At 41.0% G+C, this 20,427-nt stretch overlaps 1 protein-coding gene across 1 annotated transcript; it reads left to right on the forward strand.

The window, feature by feature from the left end:
- The first annotated feature begins 3,589 nt into the window (after positions 1–3,589).
- On the forward strand, positions 3,590–20,105 carry Meioc (meiosis specific with coiled-coil domain). Its single transcript, XM_055620631.1, has 8 exons — positions 3,590–3,655; positions 3,941–4,075; positions 9,318–9,475; positions 11,536–11,640; positions 13,374–15,246; positions 15,927–16,061; positions 19,283–19,463; positions 19,876–20,105. Exons 1-8 carry the CDS (start codon positions 3,590–3,592, stop codon positions 20,103–20,105), a joined length of 2,883 nt encoding a protein of 960 aa, XP_055476606.1.
- The last annotated feature ends 322 nt before the right edge of the window (positions 20,106–20,427 follow it).

Raw genomic sequence — 20,427 nt, forward strand, 5'->3', positions numbered from 1 at the left:
CTGGAGGTTTCTGGCAATCAGTTGTAAAATAAACGTTCAGGTTTCAAAAACTAAAGAAAAGAAAAGCATCTATATATAAAGTCATGAAAAGATACTGAAGGATCGCCAGCGCATAGAATCAAGGAAAGATGCCAGTCTGCAAAGGCCGAACACTGTATGGTTCTATGTGACATTCTGGAAAAGAGCAGAGCTATGACCACAGCAAAAAGATCAAGGGTTTCCAGGGGTTTGTAGGGGTGGTGGATGGTGTGATGGGTAGGTGGAACACAGACTTTATTTGTTTTAATTATGTTGCCTGTATGTGTGTCCTGTGTGTGGATATGGGCACAAGTACAGATGCCTGTGAGGACAACGGATCCCCTGGAGCTGGAGTTGCTAGTTGGCATAGTTGCTAAATTCGAGGGCAATAGGCACTCTCTCTAGCCCAGCATGGGATGTGTTTAGAGCAGTGAAAGCATTTCTTATTCTACCTCAATCAGGGACACCCGTCGTTATGCTTTTATCTAATCCCACTGGAATCAGAGCAGCAAGCGTGAACTCCAGTGTGGGGAACGATGAACCAGTGAGATCCGCTGAGTGTGACCAGTGCACACTCTGACGCAGGAGGGTGATGTGGAAAACGTGCGGAGCAGAGCGTGGGAACCTTCCGGGCTTCAGCTCCGCTGCAGCCCTAAAACTTATCTAAAAGCTAAAATCTGTTAGCCGGGCATGGTGGCTCACACCTGTAATCCCAGCCCTTGGGGAGCCAGAGGTCGGCAGATCTCTGTGAGTTTGAGGCCAGCCTGGTTTACAAAGTGAGTCCAAGACAGCCAAGGCTACACAGAGAAACCCCGTCTTGAAACACCGTTCAAAAGAAACCAAACCAATAAAACAACAACAATAACAAAGTGCTAGATCATCAAGCCAGATGAGCAATGGGACTCCAGACGATTGAGTAGCTGGAAACCATCCTCGTTTTGTCCCTTAAAGCAGAACTCGGCAGAGTCAGTTTTTCCAGGTTTCTGGAGAATCTGGCATAAGCAGGAGCTGGTGCCAACCTGAAATTGTAAGCTTTTGTAACCAAGCAACTGTCTACAGGCTTTGATAATGCTGCCCAAATCTCCTTTTTTGCATGTGTATAAATAATTGCGTGTGTGTGTAGGTGCACATGCATGTATGCGTATGTGTGTGTGCGCATGTTGTGTGACAAAACTTTTCCTGGGGAGATGCAACACGCACACCTTCTCACCGCATATGGGGAACTCAAGACAGACCAAAGTACGGACAACACCGAAGTCCAGCTCCGTGAGCCAGTGGGTTTTATTGGGGTTACTTACAGGAGCAGAAATGACTTAAACACAGCTGAATCACCAAGAACCACCCCAGCACGGGTGACAGCTCACAAAGCTGGGGACCTGGGCACACTGCACAGCCTGTGGACAGCTTGGACAGTGTCCTTCCCAGGCGCCTCAGCTAGTCTAAACCTCTTCCAGGCAGCTTGGCTGCTTTCTCCTTCTTCCGGGCAGCTGGTCTGCTACGAGAGGGATTTTGTTTTGGTTTGTTTTTGTTGTTTGTTTTTTGTCCACTTGGCTGTTCTTCTAGAGGAACTCTCAGCTCTTATTGCTTAATCTGGCGGGGATGGGCCTAGTGAATCTAGTCACTTTCAGGGACTTCCTTCAGCTCTTTTGAGTTGTTTGCCTTTCTGGCTAGGGAGCTTCTGTGCAGATTGGAATGTTTCAGTTTCTCAGGAAACTGTTACATAACAGCATACATGTGAAGGCCGGCACCTCCTTCAGGTATCAAAATTCAAGTGCTAGCCACTTTATTTTTGGTCTTTTTTGTTTCGGTTTCTTTTCTTTCTTTCTTTCTTTCTTTCTTTCTTTCTTTCTTTCTTTCTTTCTTTCTTTCTTTCCTTCCTTCCTTCCTTCCTCTCTCTCTCTCTCTCTCTTTCTTTCTGGACAGGGCTTCTCTGTGTAGCCCTCAATGTCCTTCCGGTCCATAGACCAGGCTGGCCTCGAACTCAGAAAACCACCCCACTCATCCACCATTTTTTTTTTTTTAATTAAAAAATTCAGAAGCTGCAGTGGCGCAAGCCTGTAATCCCAGCGCTTGGGAGGCAGAGGCAGGAGGGGCTCTGTCAGTTTGAGGCCAGCCTGGTCTACAAAGCGAGTCCAGCTCGGCAAAGGCTACACAGAGAAACCCTGTCTAGAAAAAAAAAAAGATTATTAATTAAATTAAATCAGAGCCAGGCAAGATGAAGCATGCCTTTAATTCCAGCACTTGGGAAGCAGAGGTAGGCAGATCTCTGTGAGTTCGAAGTCAGCATAGTCTACATAGTGAGGTCCAGGACAGCCAGGGCTATAGACTGTCTAAACAAACAAACAAAAGAAAAAACCCACACACATTGTTTGTTTGTTTATTTATTTATTTTTTTATTGTATGGGCTTATGGAAATGCATATGACAAAACGCACGTGAAGGCCAGAGGACAACTTGGTGAAGGTGCTTCTTTTTTCTCAGAGCGGATCAGACTTCGGTTATCAGGCAGTCTCGGGGGCCGGCTTTGACCCGTCGAGCCGGCTCGCTGGCCCCCATCTTGTCCTTTGACATGGGGCCTTCCTTACTTCACCGGAACTCAACAAGCAGGCAGTCGGCTGGCCGGCCAGTGAGGCCCAGCGATCCTCCCGTGGGCGCCTCCCCGGGGCAGGGGGTGCACGTCGGAGTCCTCGGGTCAGGTGTTGTTGACATGGGTTCTGGGGGAGAGGACGCAAGTTTTCACACTTGAACACGTACATCTTAGGGGCGCGACGGATGGCGCATTTACGCCCACAGGTCCTCGGGCGTAGCTTTAAGACGACCACGCACCAACCAACACAAAACCCAGATTCAGGAAACCCGAGCCTAGGCCGGAGGGCAGCCTTCTTCCACCTAACGCTACAAGAGTTTCTTTTCTTTGCCTCCTGATGAAGATATGGGCGCGGAGGGCCTCACGGTCACCCGGCCGGGTTGCCGTGCGATTTCCCTAATCTTCCCAGCGCCTCTCCGAAGCCGGCGGGCGCGCGCCCCCCTCTCGGCCAATCAGCGTGCCGGTGCCCGTCCAGCCTGGCCAATCCCGAGCGAGCTCACTTTGAGCGGGAAAACATCTCAAGCCGTGACCTGAGCCGGGCCGAGGGCGAAGTCGGCTGGTAACTGCTCGCAGTGAGCGCTGTCTCCGGGGGGGGGGGGGGGGGGGGGGGGGGGGGGGGGGGGGGGGCGGCGGGGGGGGGGGGGGGGGGGAACAGACCCTGGAGGCGGCCTCCCATTGGCTGGGCGGCGGGCCAATGAGGCGCGCGAGATGCGGGGTGACGGGCCTGCGAGGCGTGGGCTGGGCGGGGCGCCGGTGGCCGGTGCCTAGTCGCGAGCCGCGCAGAGCAATGTAACGGCCTCTTGCCCTGTCGCACCCTGTCGGCTCGGGCCCCCCCCCCCCCCGTCCGCAGACCGGCTCCAGGCGGTGCCCAGGGCGGCTGCGGCAGCGGCGGGGTGCGGGCTGAGGGAGCTGGGCCTCGACGTCCTCCCTCACCCCCGTACCCCAGGAGCTGGAAGGCTCGTCCAGGAGGAGGTGGGGGGCCCCCATGGAGGTGAGCGGCGGAGACGCCCGCGGGCCCCGTCACCCCCAAGGCCCGAGGGAGGGAGCTGAGGTAACCGACCGGCGGCGGGCGGGGGCGGGGAAGGGGAGGCTTCGAGGATGGCGACCCCCACCACCGCGGGGCTGCGAGGCGCCGAGGAGCCGTCGAGCCGCCACCCCTGTCAGCCCGTCGATCGAGGCGCTGGGGCGCGGGGAGGCCTGGGCCCGCAGCCTGCGCCTGTCAGCGCCGTCGAGGGACGCCGGGGCGCGGGGAGGGGTGGGGGGGACCCCCGGTTAGGGCCCCCGCCGTCGCCGCAGCCCCGCCGTGACCCCCCCGCGTTCCCTTGCTCCCGAGCAGCCGAAGGTGGCGTTCCGCGGCAGCGCGAATCGTTGCTGGAACCTGAGCGTTGACACCAGCAGCCGACTGTCCGATGTGTTCAACAGCATGATGCTGACGGGCTCCACGTCCTTCTATGATTGCTACAAGTCGCAGGTCCATTAACAAATCCCAGCTCCCCGCCCCCTCCCTCCCTCGGCCCCCCCCCCAACCCCCAACCCGGGCTCCAACCCAGCCAAGGTCGAACCAAACCAAACCAAAGCAAAACCTCAACAGCTGGCATCAGAAAGCTGGAGGAAACAGGCGGTTGGTTGGTTGGTTGGTTGGTTGGTTGGTTGGTTGGTTGGTTGGTCTGAGAACCCAAGTTTTTTTTAATTGCATTTATTGTTTTTGAGGGGCGGGGAGGAGGGAGGACGGAAACGTGCCGTAGCGGACGTGGTGGAGATCAGCGGACTCTTCAGAGACAGTTCTCGCCTTCCACCATGTTGGCCCTGGGGTTTGAACTCAGGTCCTCAGGATTAGCGGCAGGCCATCCCCGTCTGTCCCCCAACCCATCTGACTGGCCCAGAGGAAAATACTTTAAGTGGGGTTCGCGGAATACACACACACGGCTTTGGATTTTTGTTTGTTTGTTTTCGAGACAGGTTTCTCTAGACAACAGCCCTGGCTGTCCCGGAACTCACAGAGATCCACCTGCCTCTGCCTCCCAGACTGGCTCTTTCTTTTCTTTTCTTTTCTTTTCTTTTCTTTTCTTTTCCTTTTCTCTTCTCTTCTCTTTTCTTTTTTTTAAGCTGAGCGGAGGTGGTGCCCGCCTGAGATCCCAGCACTACATAAGAGGCAGGTGGATCTCTGAGTTCGAGGCCAGTCTGGTCTACAGAGCGAGTTCCGGGACATCCAGGGCTACAAAGAGAACCCTTATGTCAAAATAATAATAATAAATGAAAAAAATAATTTTTCTTATACCTATGGTAGTTTTGCCAGCATGTGTGTCTGGGTATCACATCTGGAGACCAAGATGTCGGATCTCCTGAAATCGGAGGTGGAGGCAGTTGTGAGCCACCAGGTCAGGGCAGCAGCCTGGGTCCTCTGAAAGAGCAGCCAATGCTCTTAACCACTGAGTCATTTTTTCATCCCTAGAAAAGATTTTTTCTTAATATTTTTTTTTTCATAGTCTTTGGACCAAACTCCGAGTCTTCACAACCTAGGTGGAGGAGCTCATCAGGAAATTTCTTTCTTTCTTTTTTCTTTTTTCTTTTTTTTTTTTTTTTTTTTTGAGACAGGGTTTCTCCTTGTAGCTCTGGCTGTCCTGTAACTTTCTGTATTCGTTTGTTTTAGATATTTTTATTTTGTGTCCATTGGTGCCTTTTGCCTGCATATATATCTGTAAGAAGCTGTTGGATCCCCTGAAACTGAATTTATACACAGCTGTGAGCTACCATGTGGGTTCTGGGACTTGAACCTGAGTTCTCTGGAAGAGCAGCTATTGCTCTTAACCTCAGTGCCACTTCTCCAGCCCTCCAAAAAAAGCTTTGTGTGTTTTCTGTTTTGTTTTTTTAAGACAGGGTTTCTCTATAATTGCTCTGGCTGTCCTGGAACTCACTTTGAAGACCAAGCTGGTCTCAGAGATCTGCCTGCTTTTGCCTCCCAAGTGCATACTTTTTTTTTTTTTTTTTTAATGTACAATGGTGCTCTGCCTCCATGTATGTCTTTGTGAGGGTGTTAGATCCCCTGGAACTGGAATTACAGACGGTTATGAACTGCCATGTGGGTGCTGGAAATTGAACACAGGTCCTCTGGAAGAACAGCGCTCTCAACCTCTGAGTCATCTCTCCAGTACCCAAGAATAGATTTTTTTTCCATTGCCTCATTTCCATCATGTCCTTAGTATAACATGTCAATAATATAAGAAAATTCATGCTTATTTAGCAAGACTAAATATTGTTTTAAGCATTTATTGCAAATACTTTTCATTTTTAGTTTCAAACACAACTTGATCTCTTTTATTATTTTTTTGGTTTTTTGAGACAGGTTGTTTTCGTGTATGTAGCCTTGGCTGTCCTGGAACTCACTTTGTAGACCAGACTGGCCTCCAATTTAGAGATCCGCCTGCCTCTGCCTCCTGAGTGCTGGGATTACAGGGGTGTGCCATCACTGCCTGCGTCCACACTCAGTAATTTAAAGGTAAAAATTATTACACTTTTTTCTTTACAATGTCTTCAAATTGCATGCTATTGTTGACATCGTAAAGCTTTTTATTTTTATTTTTTGGTTGGTTGGTTTTGGGGTTTTTTGTTTGTTTGTTTGTTTTGTTTTGGCTTTTCAAGACAGGGATTCTTTTCTGTGTGTAGCCTTGGCTTTTCTGGAACTGGCTCTGTAGACCAGAGTGGCCTCAAATTCAGTGATCTGTTTGCCTCTGCCTCCTGAGTGCTGGGACTAAAGGTGTGCCCCTGGCAAGACAATTTTGTTAATCAGGTATAGAATAAAGTTTTTAAAAATGTGTGTTTTATCTGCATGTATGTATATGCACCATGTGCTTACCTGTGGAGGTCAAATGAAGGTATTGTCTCCTTGGAACTAGAGTTGCAGATGGTTGCAAGCCACTCTATGGGTGCTGACAGTTGAACCGGGGTCCTCTCCCAAAAGCAGCAAGTACTCTTTACCTGCTGAGCCATTTCTCTTGCAAATTCTCTTTACTTGAAAAATTTTAAGCAGGTCATCAATATTGATATATTTTTCAGTCATAACAATGCACAGGAATAATTTAATCTGCATTATAACTTATTATAATATTATATATATTACACAGATTGAAAAATTGAAGCTCAATAGCTTGGTTTATGCCTTATACAGAACCTTAAGTCTCTTGTTTTCTCTTTTTCCTTTCTTCCCTTTCTATCTATCTTTCTATCTATCTCTTTCTCTATCTCAACAGTCTCAAATATCCCAGGCTGGCCTTTAACTCACCATGTATCTGAATATGATGATGAACTTCTGATCTTCTTGCTTTTGCCTCTAGAGTTGAGATTATAGGTGTGGCCACTATGTCCAGGTTAAGGGATGCTGGGTTTAGTATAGGCTAAACAAGCTCTGAAAACTGAGAAGCATTCCCAGTTCCTATAGTCCAAATCTCTTCACTCCAAAGACCAGACTTCTCTGCTATTGCCTGTAGTTATCTTTTTACTAAAAGTTACTTGGGGCTAATCTCATTTAGTTATGTATATGAAGTATATCAGTATAATTAGCATTTACTCAAATATTTACATACTACCAAACTTTCATAAATATTTAACAGGAAAGTGTCCATATATTTCTCACCATAGTATTTACTTGATTGTTTTATCAAAATGTACATACTTGGGTTGGGGTTGTAGCTTAATTGGTAGAGTGCTTGCCTAGCATGCACAAATCTGAGTATGATTTCTAACATTTGCATACACTGGGTATGGTGGTACAGACCCATGATCCTAGTGCTGGGAAGGTGTAGAGGGAGAATGATCAGAAGTCCAAGGTTATCTTTAGTTTTTGAGACAGGCTCTGATACTGACCAAGCTGGTCTTGGACTCATGGTACAGCTGAGGCTGACCTTGAACTAATCCTCCTGCCTCCCATCTCACAAGTGCTGGGATTGCAGATGAGTGCTATCACACCAGTTCCTTGTATTTCCTTCTTATTGCAGTATAGCTTTAAAGTTTCCTAAGAGGAGCCGCATGCTTGTAATCCCATCACTCCGGGAGACAGAGGCAGGCAGATCTGTGTGAGTTCAAGGCTAACCTGGTCTACAAAGTGAGTCTGGAACAGTAAAGGCTGCACAGAGAAATCCTGTCCTGAAAAAAATTTAAAAAAAGACAAAAAATTCCAAAGAAATAATAATATTTATCTTTTTACTTATACTTTTTCAGTAGCTCTTGGAATTACAAAGTAGGCTTAAAATTTAAAAATTGTGAATAGGGCCCTTGGTTAGGAGTAAGATCTTGATTTTTGTTTTAATTTTGTTACATATTTGCTGGGTAACCTGTAACCTTGTTTTTTGTTTTATTTATTTAATTTTTTTTTTTGGGTAGTCTAGTGTTCTGCCACTGAGCTATGCTCTCAGACCCAGTTTCTTTGTTTTTAATATAGAGAAGCCAGGTGGGGCTCTGCCTGTAATCTCAGTGTTTGGAAACCTGAGGCAGGAGTATTGCTGTGAGTTATAGGCCAGCTTGAGGTATAAAGTGAGATACAGAGTAAGACCCTACCTCAGCAACAACAACAGAGAGATAATACTTGTTTCCTAGGTTGCTAAATAAAATAATGTATGTGGAATTTCTATGAAAATTAATGAGTTTTACATAGTTGTATGTTTTTCAGTGAACAAATTTTGTAAAGCCGGGCATGGTGGTGCACACCTAAAATACTAGTACTTGATAGAGGCAGGCAGATCAAAAACTTTAGGTCATTCATGGTGGGTTCAGGGCTACTCTGGAGTACATGAGACCCTGTCTAAGGAAAAAAAAAATTGAATGTTGTGTACAATTTACTTCCACATAAAGTCTTCTGTTTTAAAATATTAACACTACATTAGCCATGGCTATCAGTAAGTGGTTGCAAAGAGAAACTGAAGGGGTGATGCAGTGGCGGCACAGGCCTCACTCCCAGCCTTTACAAGAGCCACCTTTTTAGTAAACACTTCTCTTTGAAAACAGTTTACGTGCTGGGTGGTGACGGTGCACATCTTAGATTCCAGCACTCAGGAGGCAGAGGCAGGCGGACCTCTGAGCTCAAGGCCAGCCTGGTCAACAGAGTGAGCTCCAGGACAGCCAAGGCTACACAGAGAAACCCTGTCTCGAAAACCAAAAAGATTACTCCTATCATTTTGTGGGGGTGGGAGACAGGGCACCTGTATCTATGGCACATGTGGCGGTCCAAGGACAACTTGAAGGAGTTGGCTCTCCGCTTCCACCATGTGGGTTCTGGGAGATGTAAACTCATCAGGCTTGTTGGCATGTGCCTTTACTCACTAAGCCATCTCACCAGCTGATCCCCATTTTTCTCATATAAGGGAGCTATTAATAGAGGCTTGATATATCTTTAGTTTAACAAAGGCTCTAGATCTGATCAATAACTTTTTGTACATAAAAATATATTGCAACACAAACATGCTCATTTGTTTATATATTGTCTGTATTTGCTTCAGCTTCAGTGCTGTATCAAAATTTAGGAACTGCAGCAGATTGTAATGGCCCATAGATGTTTATATTCCAGCTTTTGAGTCCTTTAATAGCTCAGCTAGATTTGAATGTTGTTGTCCCAACTCCTAACAGCTGTATTATTATCTAATTTCTTATTATTTTGCTAATACTCTTGAATAAGTGAAATTTTGATCTCTCTCTAATGTAGAAATATTTCTTTAAAATTTTAGAATGAAGACAACGTAGACCTAAGGCAGACCTGCACTCCACTCTCTTCATCAACAGAGTATACAAGTTCTATAGACTCCTCACTCTTCTATGCACCATGGTCTACTTATGGAGATGATATTAAACAACCTTCTAGTTCTCAGATCAGTGTAAAGAACAGGTAAATTAATAAATTTCTCAGTAAATTGGTTCTCTCCTAACATGTAGGTCCCAGGGATGAAAATGAGGTCATTAGGCCTGTGGTAAACCTTGCTGAGGCATCTTGACAACCCTTAAAATAATTAAACTTAAAATCTAGGAGGCTACAGAGATGGCTCAGTGGTTAAGAGCACTGGCTGCTCTTTGAGAGGTCCTGAGTTCGATTTTCAGCAATATCTCTGATGGGATCTAAACCCTCCCTCTTCTGGCATGCAGGCATAAATGCAGACAGAGCACTCGTACATAAAATACATAAATATACATTTTTAAAATCTTTAGAATCTATTTTTATCCAATTTTAGGTTTTCACTGATTTTCCCTAAAATATACAAAAGAGGTTTTATGCAGCACGAAATATTTTAAAGTATTTTCTATCCTGCAAACAATAAGAGCTTACTGTGTGTCAAATATTCTCTTACCTGAGGAAAATAGAATTAGTATAGTAGATAGTAATGAAGATAATGACAATAATAATGTACCAGGGACTGCAAGTAAGGATAAAAAAAAGAATGGGGCCAGGTGTGGTGTTGCTTGCCATTAATCCTTGAACTCTGTCCTGGGGTGTGTGTGTGTGTGTATGTGTGTGTGTGTGTGTGTGTATATATATATATATATATACACATATATACACACTTTATATAACGTTATGGAAAGCTGTTGAGAAGAAAAGCTTACGAGTGATGTTTACATTTATTTTAATTACATGATAACTATTAATGAAAGCTTGATGTATCATTAACAAGGAAACATATTTGTTGAGCTCTACTAATTAAAAACACTAAAAGTTAAAACTATGGGTAGTGAAACATTAGATCATATAATGCACAATTCTCTAAAAATAATTGAAGTTGATAGATGCTATCAACAATTCAAAGGCTGGGCATGGTGGCACATTTCTTCAATGCCAGCAGAGACAGGCAGGTTGCCTAAGCTAGCTTCAAACAACTCAATTTTGGAGTTTTGTTTGTTTTTTTTGTGACAGAGTCTCTCTACGTAATCCTGGCTATGCTGAAACTTACTATATAGACCATGCTGGCCTTGAATTTAGAGATCCACCTATGTCTGTTTCTCAGGTGCTGGGATTAAAGGAAAAGCCCAGCTGTTTTTCCCCTTTGTGTGTGTGTCTGTGTGTGTTTTTGTTTGTTTGGAGTTTTTTTGTTGTTGACTTTTGAAACAGGGTTTCTCAGTATTAACAGCCTTAGCTGGCCTGGAGTTAGCTCTGTAGACCAGGCCGGCCTTGAACTCACAGCAATCTACCTGTCTCTGCCTCCCTGAGTTCTGAGATTGAGGGCATATATCACCACACCCAGCTCTTTCTCTCTCTCTCTCTCTCTCTCTTTGTTTTGTTTTTGTTTGTTTGCTTTATTTTTGTGACAGAGTCTCACTTTGTAGCCTTGGCTGGCCTGGAACTCACTATGTTGAACAGGTTAACCTCAAAGTCATATATGTCTAATTGCCTCTGCCTCCTGTGCTATCATTGAAGGCAATGACTGCCTGAGCTAGCATTGAAGGAATGTGCCACCAGGCCCAGCTTCCTTTGGTTTTCAAATAACAAATTAAAAAACTGAGCAGACTTAGAATGATGTACAATTAGAGTGGACATGCTTTCAGGTGTAGTACCAAGCATTTCTGTATCACTATATGTCAGAAATTTACATCTTGGTCACTTAAAATTAATAGCAAATGTTATAGAGAAATAAGAGGTAAGCATATTTTGTAAACTAGGCATAGGATGAAATGGAGAAATACTTATGTATAGTAGATGATATTCTAAACTAGAAAAAAATGTTCTTGTCTTTTCCTTGTTTGAAATGATGTATAGAGTCAGTCTAAATATCTTATTGGAAAGATGATAAAGGAGATGGGAATGTAGCTTAATGTTAGGGCACTTGTCTAGCATGCATCAGGTCCTGGATTTACAATACAAAAGAAAAATGAATATAAACTATCTTACTTGTTAAAACATTAATTTGTCCTTCCATATTATATATTCCATTCTTTTTTGTTTTTATTCATTTTTAGGATTCAGACCGAAAGAAATGACTATGGCAGTGAAACCGACTTATATGGACTTGTGTCTAACATTTTGGAAGAACAGGATAAATCGCAGCCATATTTTGCTGAAGGGTTAGTATATAAGCTTTATAGTGTGTAATGGACCTTTGATATATACTAGGTTACCTTTGGTTTTACATTTATTTTTATTTAACAACAGATCATAGAATAATAGGAATTATCAGATATTTTTTTCCAGGAGCCTTGACTTTGCTGAATTTACTTGCCACACATTTGAGTGTTCCGCCTAAGGTTTTATTTGCTTAAGAACTTTGATTTGAAAAAAATATTTTGCATAATTCATAGTTATTTCCCTTGAGTTCATGAGCTGAAGTTTGGCTTAAGGAACATAAGTTCCAAGAAGCTTTAAACTTAGACCTTGAAGTATAAAACTCATTATTCATTGCAGAAATACATATGGATTTTATTCATGCAGTAGAGGTTTTAAAATGTTTTGTTTTATTTGGGTGTGGAAGCCATATTACCCAAGTGCCCTATTAATCAATAAGAAAATATGCCATACACATGTAACCAGTTAAAATACTTTAGTTTCAAAAATATTTTAAGCAAAACACATCTTTTTTCATTATAAATTGTGGTCAACACACTTGAATCATATAATTATTTAAAGGAGAAACTTACTATATGCTTAGTGTAAATTTATGTAAGGCCCTAAAATTACCCTCCTTGGCCTTTGTTGATGACTTTTGGAAAAGTGTGGTGAAGATATTAAAATGCATCACACATTGCTTAATGATGGGGACATGATCCAAGAAATGAATCATTACACCATTGCACTGTCACAAGAACAAAGTCCTTACCCAAAGCTAAATGGTATAGGCAATCATTCAGTGTGGCTCCTGAATGTGGTCAAAAGACACAGTAACCATGAAGTGCTCCAAGTGGGTGCACACTTCTGCAATCTCAATCTGAGCCAAGGTAGTTCAATCTGGAGTTGAAGGCTATCCTGGACTACCTAGAAGGTTTGAGGTTGACTTTGGCTGTATAACAACAAGACCCTGTCTACAAATACACAATCAAAAGACAGAGGAGGAATGAGAGACAGTGTAACCATAGAATACACAAGGTTGCTGCTAGTGGAATGACCATTTTACAATTAATTTATTTTGTTTTAAAAATAATAGACACTAAAAATATGCAGGGGCTGGAAAGATGGCTCAGTGGTTAAGAGTGCTCGCTTTTCTTCCAAAGATCTCAATCTCACACCAATATGGGACGGCTCACAAACTTTTGTATCTCCAGCTCCAGGGCACGTAATGCCTCTGAGAGAACTGGACACACATGCACATACCCACATGCAGACACATACACATAAAAATAATTAAAAATAATAGAAATAAATATAAAAACTTTAAATATACTACAGTAAATGTAAAACCTAGCAACATATTCATCATCACCTAATACATATTACACACAGCTGTGCCCTATACTATTAAAGGGCTGGTAGTGCAGTAAGCTTGTTTATATCAGTACAACGAACATAAGTAATGCCTTGCCACTAAGGCAAAGGGAATTTCCCAATTCTGCTGGCAATCTTAGAGCACCATCATATATTTGATTTGTTACTACCTCACCTTTATTTGGCACACAACTCTTATAGCAGATAGACATTTCATATAATTGACTTGTTTAGAGACAGTGGTGGTATATAAGTAAGAGTTGGGAAGATTTGAGATGGTGAAATGGGGTAAGAGAGAAAAAATTTATTCTTTCCTAATGTTTCCAGAGGAAATAAAGTCTCTAAGACTTAAATTGTAATTATATGTGTTTACTTGTTCTAGGACCTGCTCCTCCAATTTAAAGTCAGTTTGGCCAATGAACACAAGCAGATTTGTAGATCACCATGACCTCTTAACAGAAACCAAAAGGCCAATAGATACTGCTATTTCTCAGCAAGCATTTTATAGTGGTGAATCTGTGTCAGCAGTGGAAAAGCAATACTTGCATAATAGTAATATCACACCACAACAAAAAATAGATGAACTTTGTCATGGATATACTGGTTTAGACCTTGAAGAACAATGGTTGTACCTCTCAAGAAGTGATCATTCTAACTGTTACAATATTCAGACAAATGATACAGTTAAGGCAACTTTCCAAGAATATCCATTTATTAAAAACTGTTTTACACCACAAACCAGTCTGACTGATATCATGAAAGAATCAGGAATTGATATTTATCCTTATGGAAGAGAGAAAATATGTGCTAAAGGTCTTGAAACACCATTACAGCATAAAAGGGCAGAGATATTTCTTTCCCAATTCAATAGATATAATGAAAATGCAGATTATTGTAGATACCCAGAATATGCTCATCCTAACAAGGCAAAGCTGAACAAATGTTCAAATTTTAGTGTCCAAGATGGTAAAAAATTAGCCAATGGCACACCTGAAACACCAGCTGTGGAAGCAGATGCCTATACGAAGTTGTTCCAAGTTAAACCAGCAAATCAGAAAAAAATGGAGGAGACAATACCTGACCAGCAGAATTTCGCATTTCCAAAAACTACACCACATCTGACAGAAAAACAGTTTGCAAAGGAAGCAGCATTCACTGCTGATTTTGGCTTAAAATCAGAATATGGACTAAAGCCTCACACAGCTTGTCCAGCTAATAGCGATTTTGCTAATGTCACTGAAAAGCAACAGTTTGCTAAGCCTGATCCTCTAAACTCTGAATATTTTAAATCAGTGAATTTATTCTCAAATTCAGCAACATCTTCAGGAGGTATCAGTTTAAACAGACCAACTTGGATGAATGTTCAAACAAAAAATAACCTTCCTATTCCTTATCGAAATCAAGGTAACTTGATGAAATTAAATAGTCATTTAAGTGCAGCTTCAAAAGGTTCTAACCATTCTTCAGATTTTCCCCAACTCTCATCTACAAATTTAACCTCAAATAGCAATTTATTTCAGAAGTATTGCCAAGAAAACCCTTCAGCATTTTCTAGTTTTGATTTTAGTTACAATGGTGCAGAAAGAATTCAATCTGTGAATCACATGGAAGGACTAACAAAAACTGGAGAAGACAATCTCTTTGAATCGGTTACAGAGAAAAAAATAAAGCAGCCGAATGGATTTTGTGATAGCTATTCAGCATCACAGTATGGGATAATAGAAAATGTAAACAAACATAATTTTCAAGCCAAGCCCCAGAGTGGACATTATGATCCTGAGGACATTCCAAAGCATTTTGATGGGCTACCTCAAAATACATACCAAGACCTGTTAGAGTCACAGGGTCATTTTAATAGCCACAGACAAGGAAGTGGAGACAGCACTATTAATAGCCGCGTGAATCGCACACAGGCCTCATGCTTTTCTAATAATTATATGATGGGAGATTTACGACATAATCAGGGGTTTCAACAACTTGGTTCAAATGGGTTTCCCCTAAGATCTACCCACCCATTTGGCCATTCAGTTGTTCCACTGTTGGATTCCTATGATTTGTTTTCTTATGATGACTTAAGCCATTTATATCCTTATTTTAATGATATGATGTATGGTGATAATTCCTTTTCTGGTTTTGTGCCAACTTTTGGATTTCAAAGACCAATTAAAACCCGTAGTGGACCAGCTAGTGAGCTTCATATTCGTCTAGAAGAGTGCTATGAGCAATGGAGAGCATTAGAAAAGGAGAGAAAAAAGGTAACATAGAATTACCCATTTAGAAGTAACAGTATGTTCTGTCTGCTTGTCTTTGTTTACTTTGTTTAGTTTAAGAGTGCTTATTTTATTATATTTTTTTGGTTTTATGAGACAGGGTTTTCTCTGTGTTGCTCTGTCTGTCCTGGTACTCAATCTGTAGACCAGGCTGGCCTTGAACTCAAGAGATCCGACTGCCTCTGCGTCCCCAGTTCTGTATTCCACCACAGCTGGCCTACAAGTACTTATTTCTAAGCTGGATTCTACTGTACTATACAGTATTTAAATTCATTGCTATAAGTACTTAACTAGGTTACTTAAAGACTGAAAGATCAGGGTTTTAAAACAGCTGTTATCTTCTCTTTTAAAATTAATTTTCTATGAGGTAAGATTTTCTTGCTTATTGGGTTACATGGAGTTTTTTGTATTAAACTGTTGGAAAGTATTAAAGTATAATTATTAGAAAAATTATAGCACTATAGTTTATATTTGTTGTCACTTTTCTTTTTCAGTTTTTCACTTTCTAAGTTAGCATGTAAATGTGGTTTATATTAGTTGCTTTTTGATACCAAAACAACTTATATTTAAAGGGAAAATTGTTCTATTTCTTAGAGCTGTGAAAAATACTATTCACAGGTGAATCATGTTTTTAAAATCTAGTCTCTAAAAATTATATTTCACAGACTGAATTAGCCCTTGCCAAGAATTATCCAGGAAAAAAAGTATCCAGTACTAATAATACTCCAATTCCAAGACTGACTTCCAACCCATCTAGAGTTGATCGATTAATTGTGGATGAACTTCGAGAACAAGCCAGAGTAAGCTGTAAAAACATCCAATAAAGGACTTTTACAAATTGCTTGATAAAAAATTTAAAGGATTTCAACAAGTTAGAGTCATGAAGGATTGTAATATCACATTTACAGCCAGGTATGATGGTATGTGTATGAAATCCCAGCGATTGGGAGGTAGACGCAGGAGGATCAAGAGTTTAAGGCCAGCCTCAGCTATATTAGTAAGTTTGAGAACAGCCTGGGCTTAAAACAAACAATCACAGTTAAATAATTTACATCTAGCTGAAAAAGTTCCTTCATGTGTATATTTGTGTGTGTTGGTACATATGGAGGCCACAAGCTGACAGTGGGCTCTTCCTCAATTGCTTTCTAAATAGATTTTGAAACAGGTCTCACTGAACCTAAAACTCACTGATTTTTCTAGGCTAGTTCACTAGCAAGACTTAGATATCCTCTTGTTTCCACTTGCTCAGCACTGGAATAACAGATGCACACCACTGTGTGTTTTGGAACATGGTGCTGAGGGCTTGAGCTCAGGTTCTCAGGCTTGCTCAGCTGGCACTTTCCTGACTGAGCCACCTTCCTGACACAGCTCAACACAGTCATGTTTGTTTCTACAACGATGATGAATATTAGGGAAAGACAAGAATAATTCCACTCTAGTCATTTAACTTGTAATCATTTAATAAGTAATTTGAGTGGGCCAGAGATGGTTGTCAATCACTGGTAGACGTATCTCTAACACGTGAAACCTTGAGTTCCATTCTCAATACCACAACATAACATCTTCATTAACTTAAAAATTCCTTTTCAAATCCACATTGGCAAAGAAACTAGAACAAACCCTTTCAGAAAGCACGCTTTTAAAAGCCAACACTTTAAAATTCTTTAAAAAAAAGCCTGAAAGATGGCCCAGTGGGTAAGGGTGCTTAATGCCAAGGCTGACAACCTAAGTTCAATCCCTTGAACCTACATGGTAGGTGGAAGGAGAGAACCATCTCCTGTAAGTTATCCTCTGATTTTCATATATAGGTCATATCTACACCAACATTCATACATACATACAAAAATAAATGTGTAGGAGCTGGAGAGATGACTCAGTAGTTAAGAGCATGTAGTGCTCTTGCAGAGGACTCACAGCATCCTCATCAGGCTGTACAACCACCTATAACTCCAGCAACAGTGCCCATTATGTCCTTCAAGGACCCCTCCATCACATGCACATTTTATAAAAGAAAAAACAAGGGGCTGGAGAGATGGCTCAGAGGTTAAGAGCATTTGGCTGTCCTTCCAGAGGTCCTGAGTGAGTGCAGGTCCCAGAAACCGCATAACCCTCAATAGTGAGATCTGGTGCCCTCTTCTGGCCTGCAGGCACACATGCAGGAGAACATTGTATAAGTAAATAAATTTAAAAAGAAAAAACAAAAATTTCGATATTTTCATAGTATATTTCACTGTAATTTCTTACCTGTCCATTACCTTCTCTTGTCCCCTTTTCAATTTGTCTCTCTGCTTTTGTAGTATTATATCTGGATTCCACATGATAAAAACATTAGCTATGTGTCTTTTTTACTTACCCTTATTTCCTTCTTGGCCCTTCCCTATTTATAAACATAATTTTTAGTTTTTACATAATTTTTTTTATTTTGTTAGTCTATTTATCCCTCAAGGATCTAACTGGTGTACAAAAGGAGGAAATAGTTTAACACTTGTTACAGATTAGTAATAATTAGTTCCCAGTGAGCATTGTTTTACTTGATATTCACATGTTGATTAATTAAAAAGTTCTTTAATGTACATTTAGATTTGAGACATATTAGACATATTAAATATACTCTCCATATTAGTTTAATATACCCAGTGACATTTTAGCTTTTCATGCGCATGGGAATATGGAGTACATGCATATGTATGTATGTATTTTACATCTGTGGGCACACTTGAGAGGGTACATGCATGTGTGTGCACACACCTGTACAGGCTAGATATTAGTATTGTTTTCCTTAGTCTCGCTCCACTGTTATATTAAAGCAGGGTCTCTCACTTGAACCCGCAGCTCACCAATTTGCCTAGTGTAGCTAGCCAGTTTGCCCAAGGGATCCTGTTTGCATCTAGAGCACTGGGATTACAGGAACCAAAATTTACCTGAGTGCTAGGGATTTGAACTCTGCTATTTGCACTTGTGTGGCAAGCACTTTATCCAGTAATCCATCTCCCCAGCCCTGGTACCCTTTTTAAAGCTCATTAACAAAAAGATAGGGAACTTTCTTGGCACTGGAAATAAAATAGCTCAGTTGATAGAATGCTTGTCCAAGCACACACAATGCCCTAGCACCAGATAAGCCAGGTGTGGTGGTGTACACCTGTAATCCTAGCACTAAAATCACTATTGATTTTCATTTGCAGTTTTGGCAATTTAATACTTTATATCATATCAATGTAAATTTAAATCTGTACTATCTATTATGGATGCCTTAGAACTAACAGATATGGTTAGAGAGATGGCTCAGAGGTTAAGAGTGCTTCATGTTCTTTCAAAGAACATGAATTTGGTTCTCAGTACCCACAGTGGGCTACAGAACTGCCTTTGACTTAGCTTCAGAGGCTCTCATATCCTCTTCTGGCTTCTTCGGGTACACACATACACACACACACACACACACACACACACACACACACACACACACACATACACACATGTGCGCGCGCACACAAACCTCTCAGGGGAAAAACTGTTAGTTTGAATGATCTGTTTCTAATTTCCAAAATAGTTCATGTCTTTTTCCTCCCCCTTTTTTTTGAGACAGGGTTTTACTATGTAACTCTGGCTGGTCTAGAAATTGCTATGTGGACCAGGTCTCGAACTCACAGATAACAACCTGCCTCTGTCTCTCAGGTGCTAGAATTATATCATGCCCAGATATACTTGTCCCTGTAACAAGATATAATTGTTCTTTAGGTGATTCTTATTAACAGTACTCTCTCTATTTATGGGCTACTTGCCAAAAAACAATATCAGATCTTATTACTAGTATCATTGTGTTTGAATATTTGATTTTTTTTCATTATTATTCTCAGTAATCAACGAAAACTTTCAGATTTAAAGACTTTTCATTTTTCTTTCCTCTAGCATAGTGCTAGGACACAGTAAGCATTTCTTTATTGAATGATTATTGTTGCTCTCATTTCTACTATGTTTCACTAAAGACTTGTTTGCCTTATCAAAGTTTAAATGTTTTCCTCAGGTTGTGACTTTACTAGGCAAAATGGAACGTCTTCGAAGCTCTCCCCTTCATGCTAATATCTCTACTGCTCTTGATAGACACTTGGAGTCAATTCACATTGTACAGTCACGAAGAAAGGATGAAATTGTTAATGCTTCCAATCGGCAAAGACAAGGAGTGCCTAGGTGCCAAGATGACAGAGGTACAAATATTAATGAAAACTCCTTAAATAAAGCAGTATAATAATTTGAGTAGTAATAAAATCAGATTTTTTAGGTTAAAAGATTGAATTTCTAAAATTAACACTTATCTGAAGAACAAACTAGTAAAGGATCACCACACTATTCCCAAAGTTATCCTCTTCTGTTAATTTTACGAATTTAGTTTATATAATACCTGTTTAAGGTATAGCCTCCTTTACCTAAGCACAATTACAGATCAAAGATAAAGTAACAATATGTTTAACTATTATAAAAAAACAAAGTATTTCATTATCTTTGCCATCACCATTTTTGTAAAAATAATGTTTGATCACTTAGTAGCAACAGTACTGAGCTTAAGATATAAGGGGTATTTAAGTGAATAATTAAAACATAACCCTATTTATTTTACAGATGTTTTTGCTCTTGCTACAGCAATTAAAGAGATGTGTGTAGCTACTCGAAAAGCACGCACTACCCTATGGTGTGCACTGCAGATGACCTTGCCAAAAACAGCAAGTACAGCAGGCCAAGCTGACATGGAAAAGGCTTTCCAAGATATAGTAAACTGTGAAGATAAAGTCCATGAAAGCATAAATAGTAGCAATCCAATGAACCAGAGAGGTGAAACAAGTAAACATTAAGGAAATGCCAGCAGAAGGAAGAGTTAAAAAGCTGATAAGTCAATGTATCAAGATGTGCTAAAATTTTTAATGAACTTGTCAAACTTTCAGTACATTAATTTTCTTTCAGATTTAAAGTTAATACTTCAATGAAGTCTAACTTCTATTTAAAAATCTGCTTGGAATGAATCAGATACAGTTTAAAGTGAACTCAAAGGTAAAGTTGATTATTCTAGGAGTTCTGAGTAGTCAAAGATAGCAAATTTATTTAATTAAATATCCCCTTACAGCTAAAAATTGCTTAAATCCATTCTTCAGTGCAGGTAAATGCAAATGTGAAATT

This window comes from Psammomys obesus, unplaced genomic scaffold (genome assembly GCF_907164565.1).
Source record: "Psammomys obesus unplaced genomic scaffold, mPsaObe1.curated_primary_1811, whole genome shotgun sequence".
NCBI classification, from domain to species: Eukaryota; Metazoa; Chordata; class Mammalia; order Rodentia; family Muridae; genus Psammomys; species Psammomys obesus.

Bases quoted from the DNA above. Each gene is read 5' to 3' on its own strand.
- Meioc (XM_055620631.1), top strand. From the start codon at position 3,590: ATGGAGGTGAGCGGCGGAGACGCCCGCGGGCCCCGTCACCCCCAAGGC. The intron at 15,247-15,926 runs GTAACATAGAAT...TATATTTCACAG, and splicing joins TAGAAAAGGAGAGAAAAAAG to ACTGAATTAGCCCTTGCCAA. The intron at 19,464-19,875 runs GTACAAATATTA...TTTATTTTACAG, and splicing joins TAGGTGCCAAGATGACAGAG to ATGTTTTTGCTCTTGCTACA.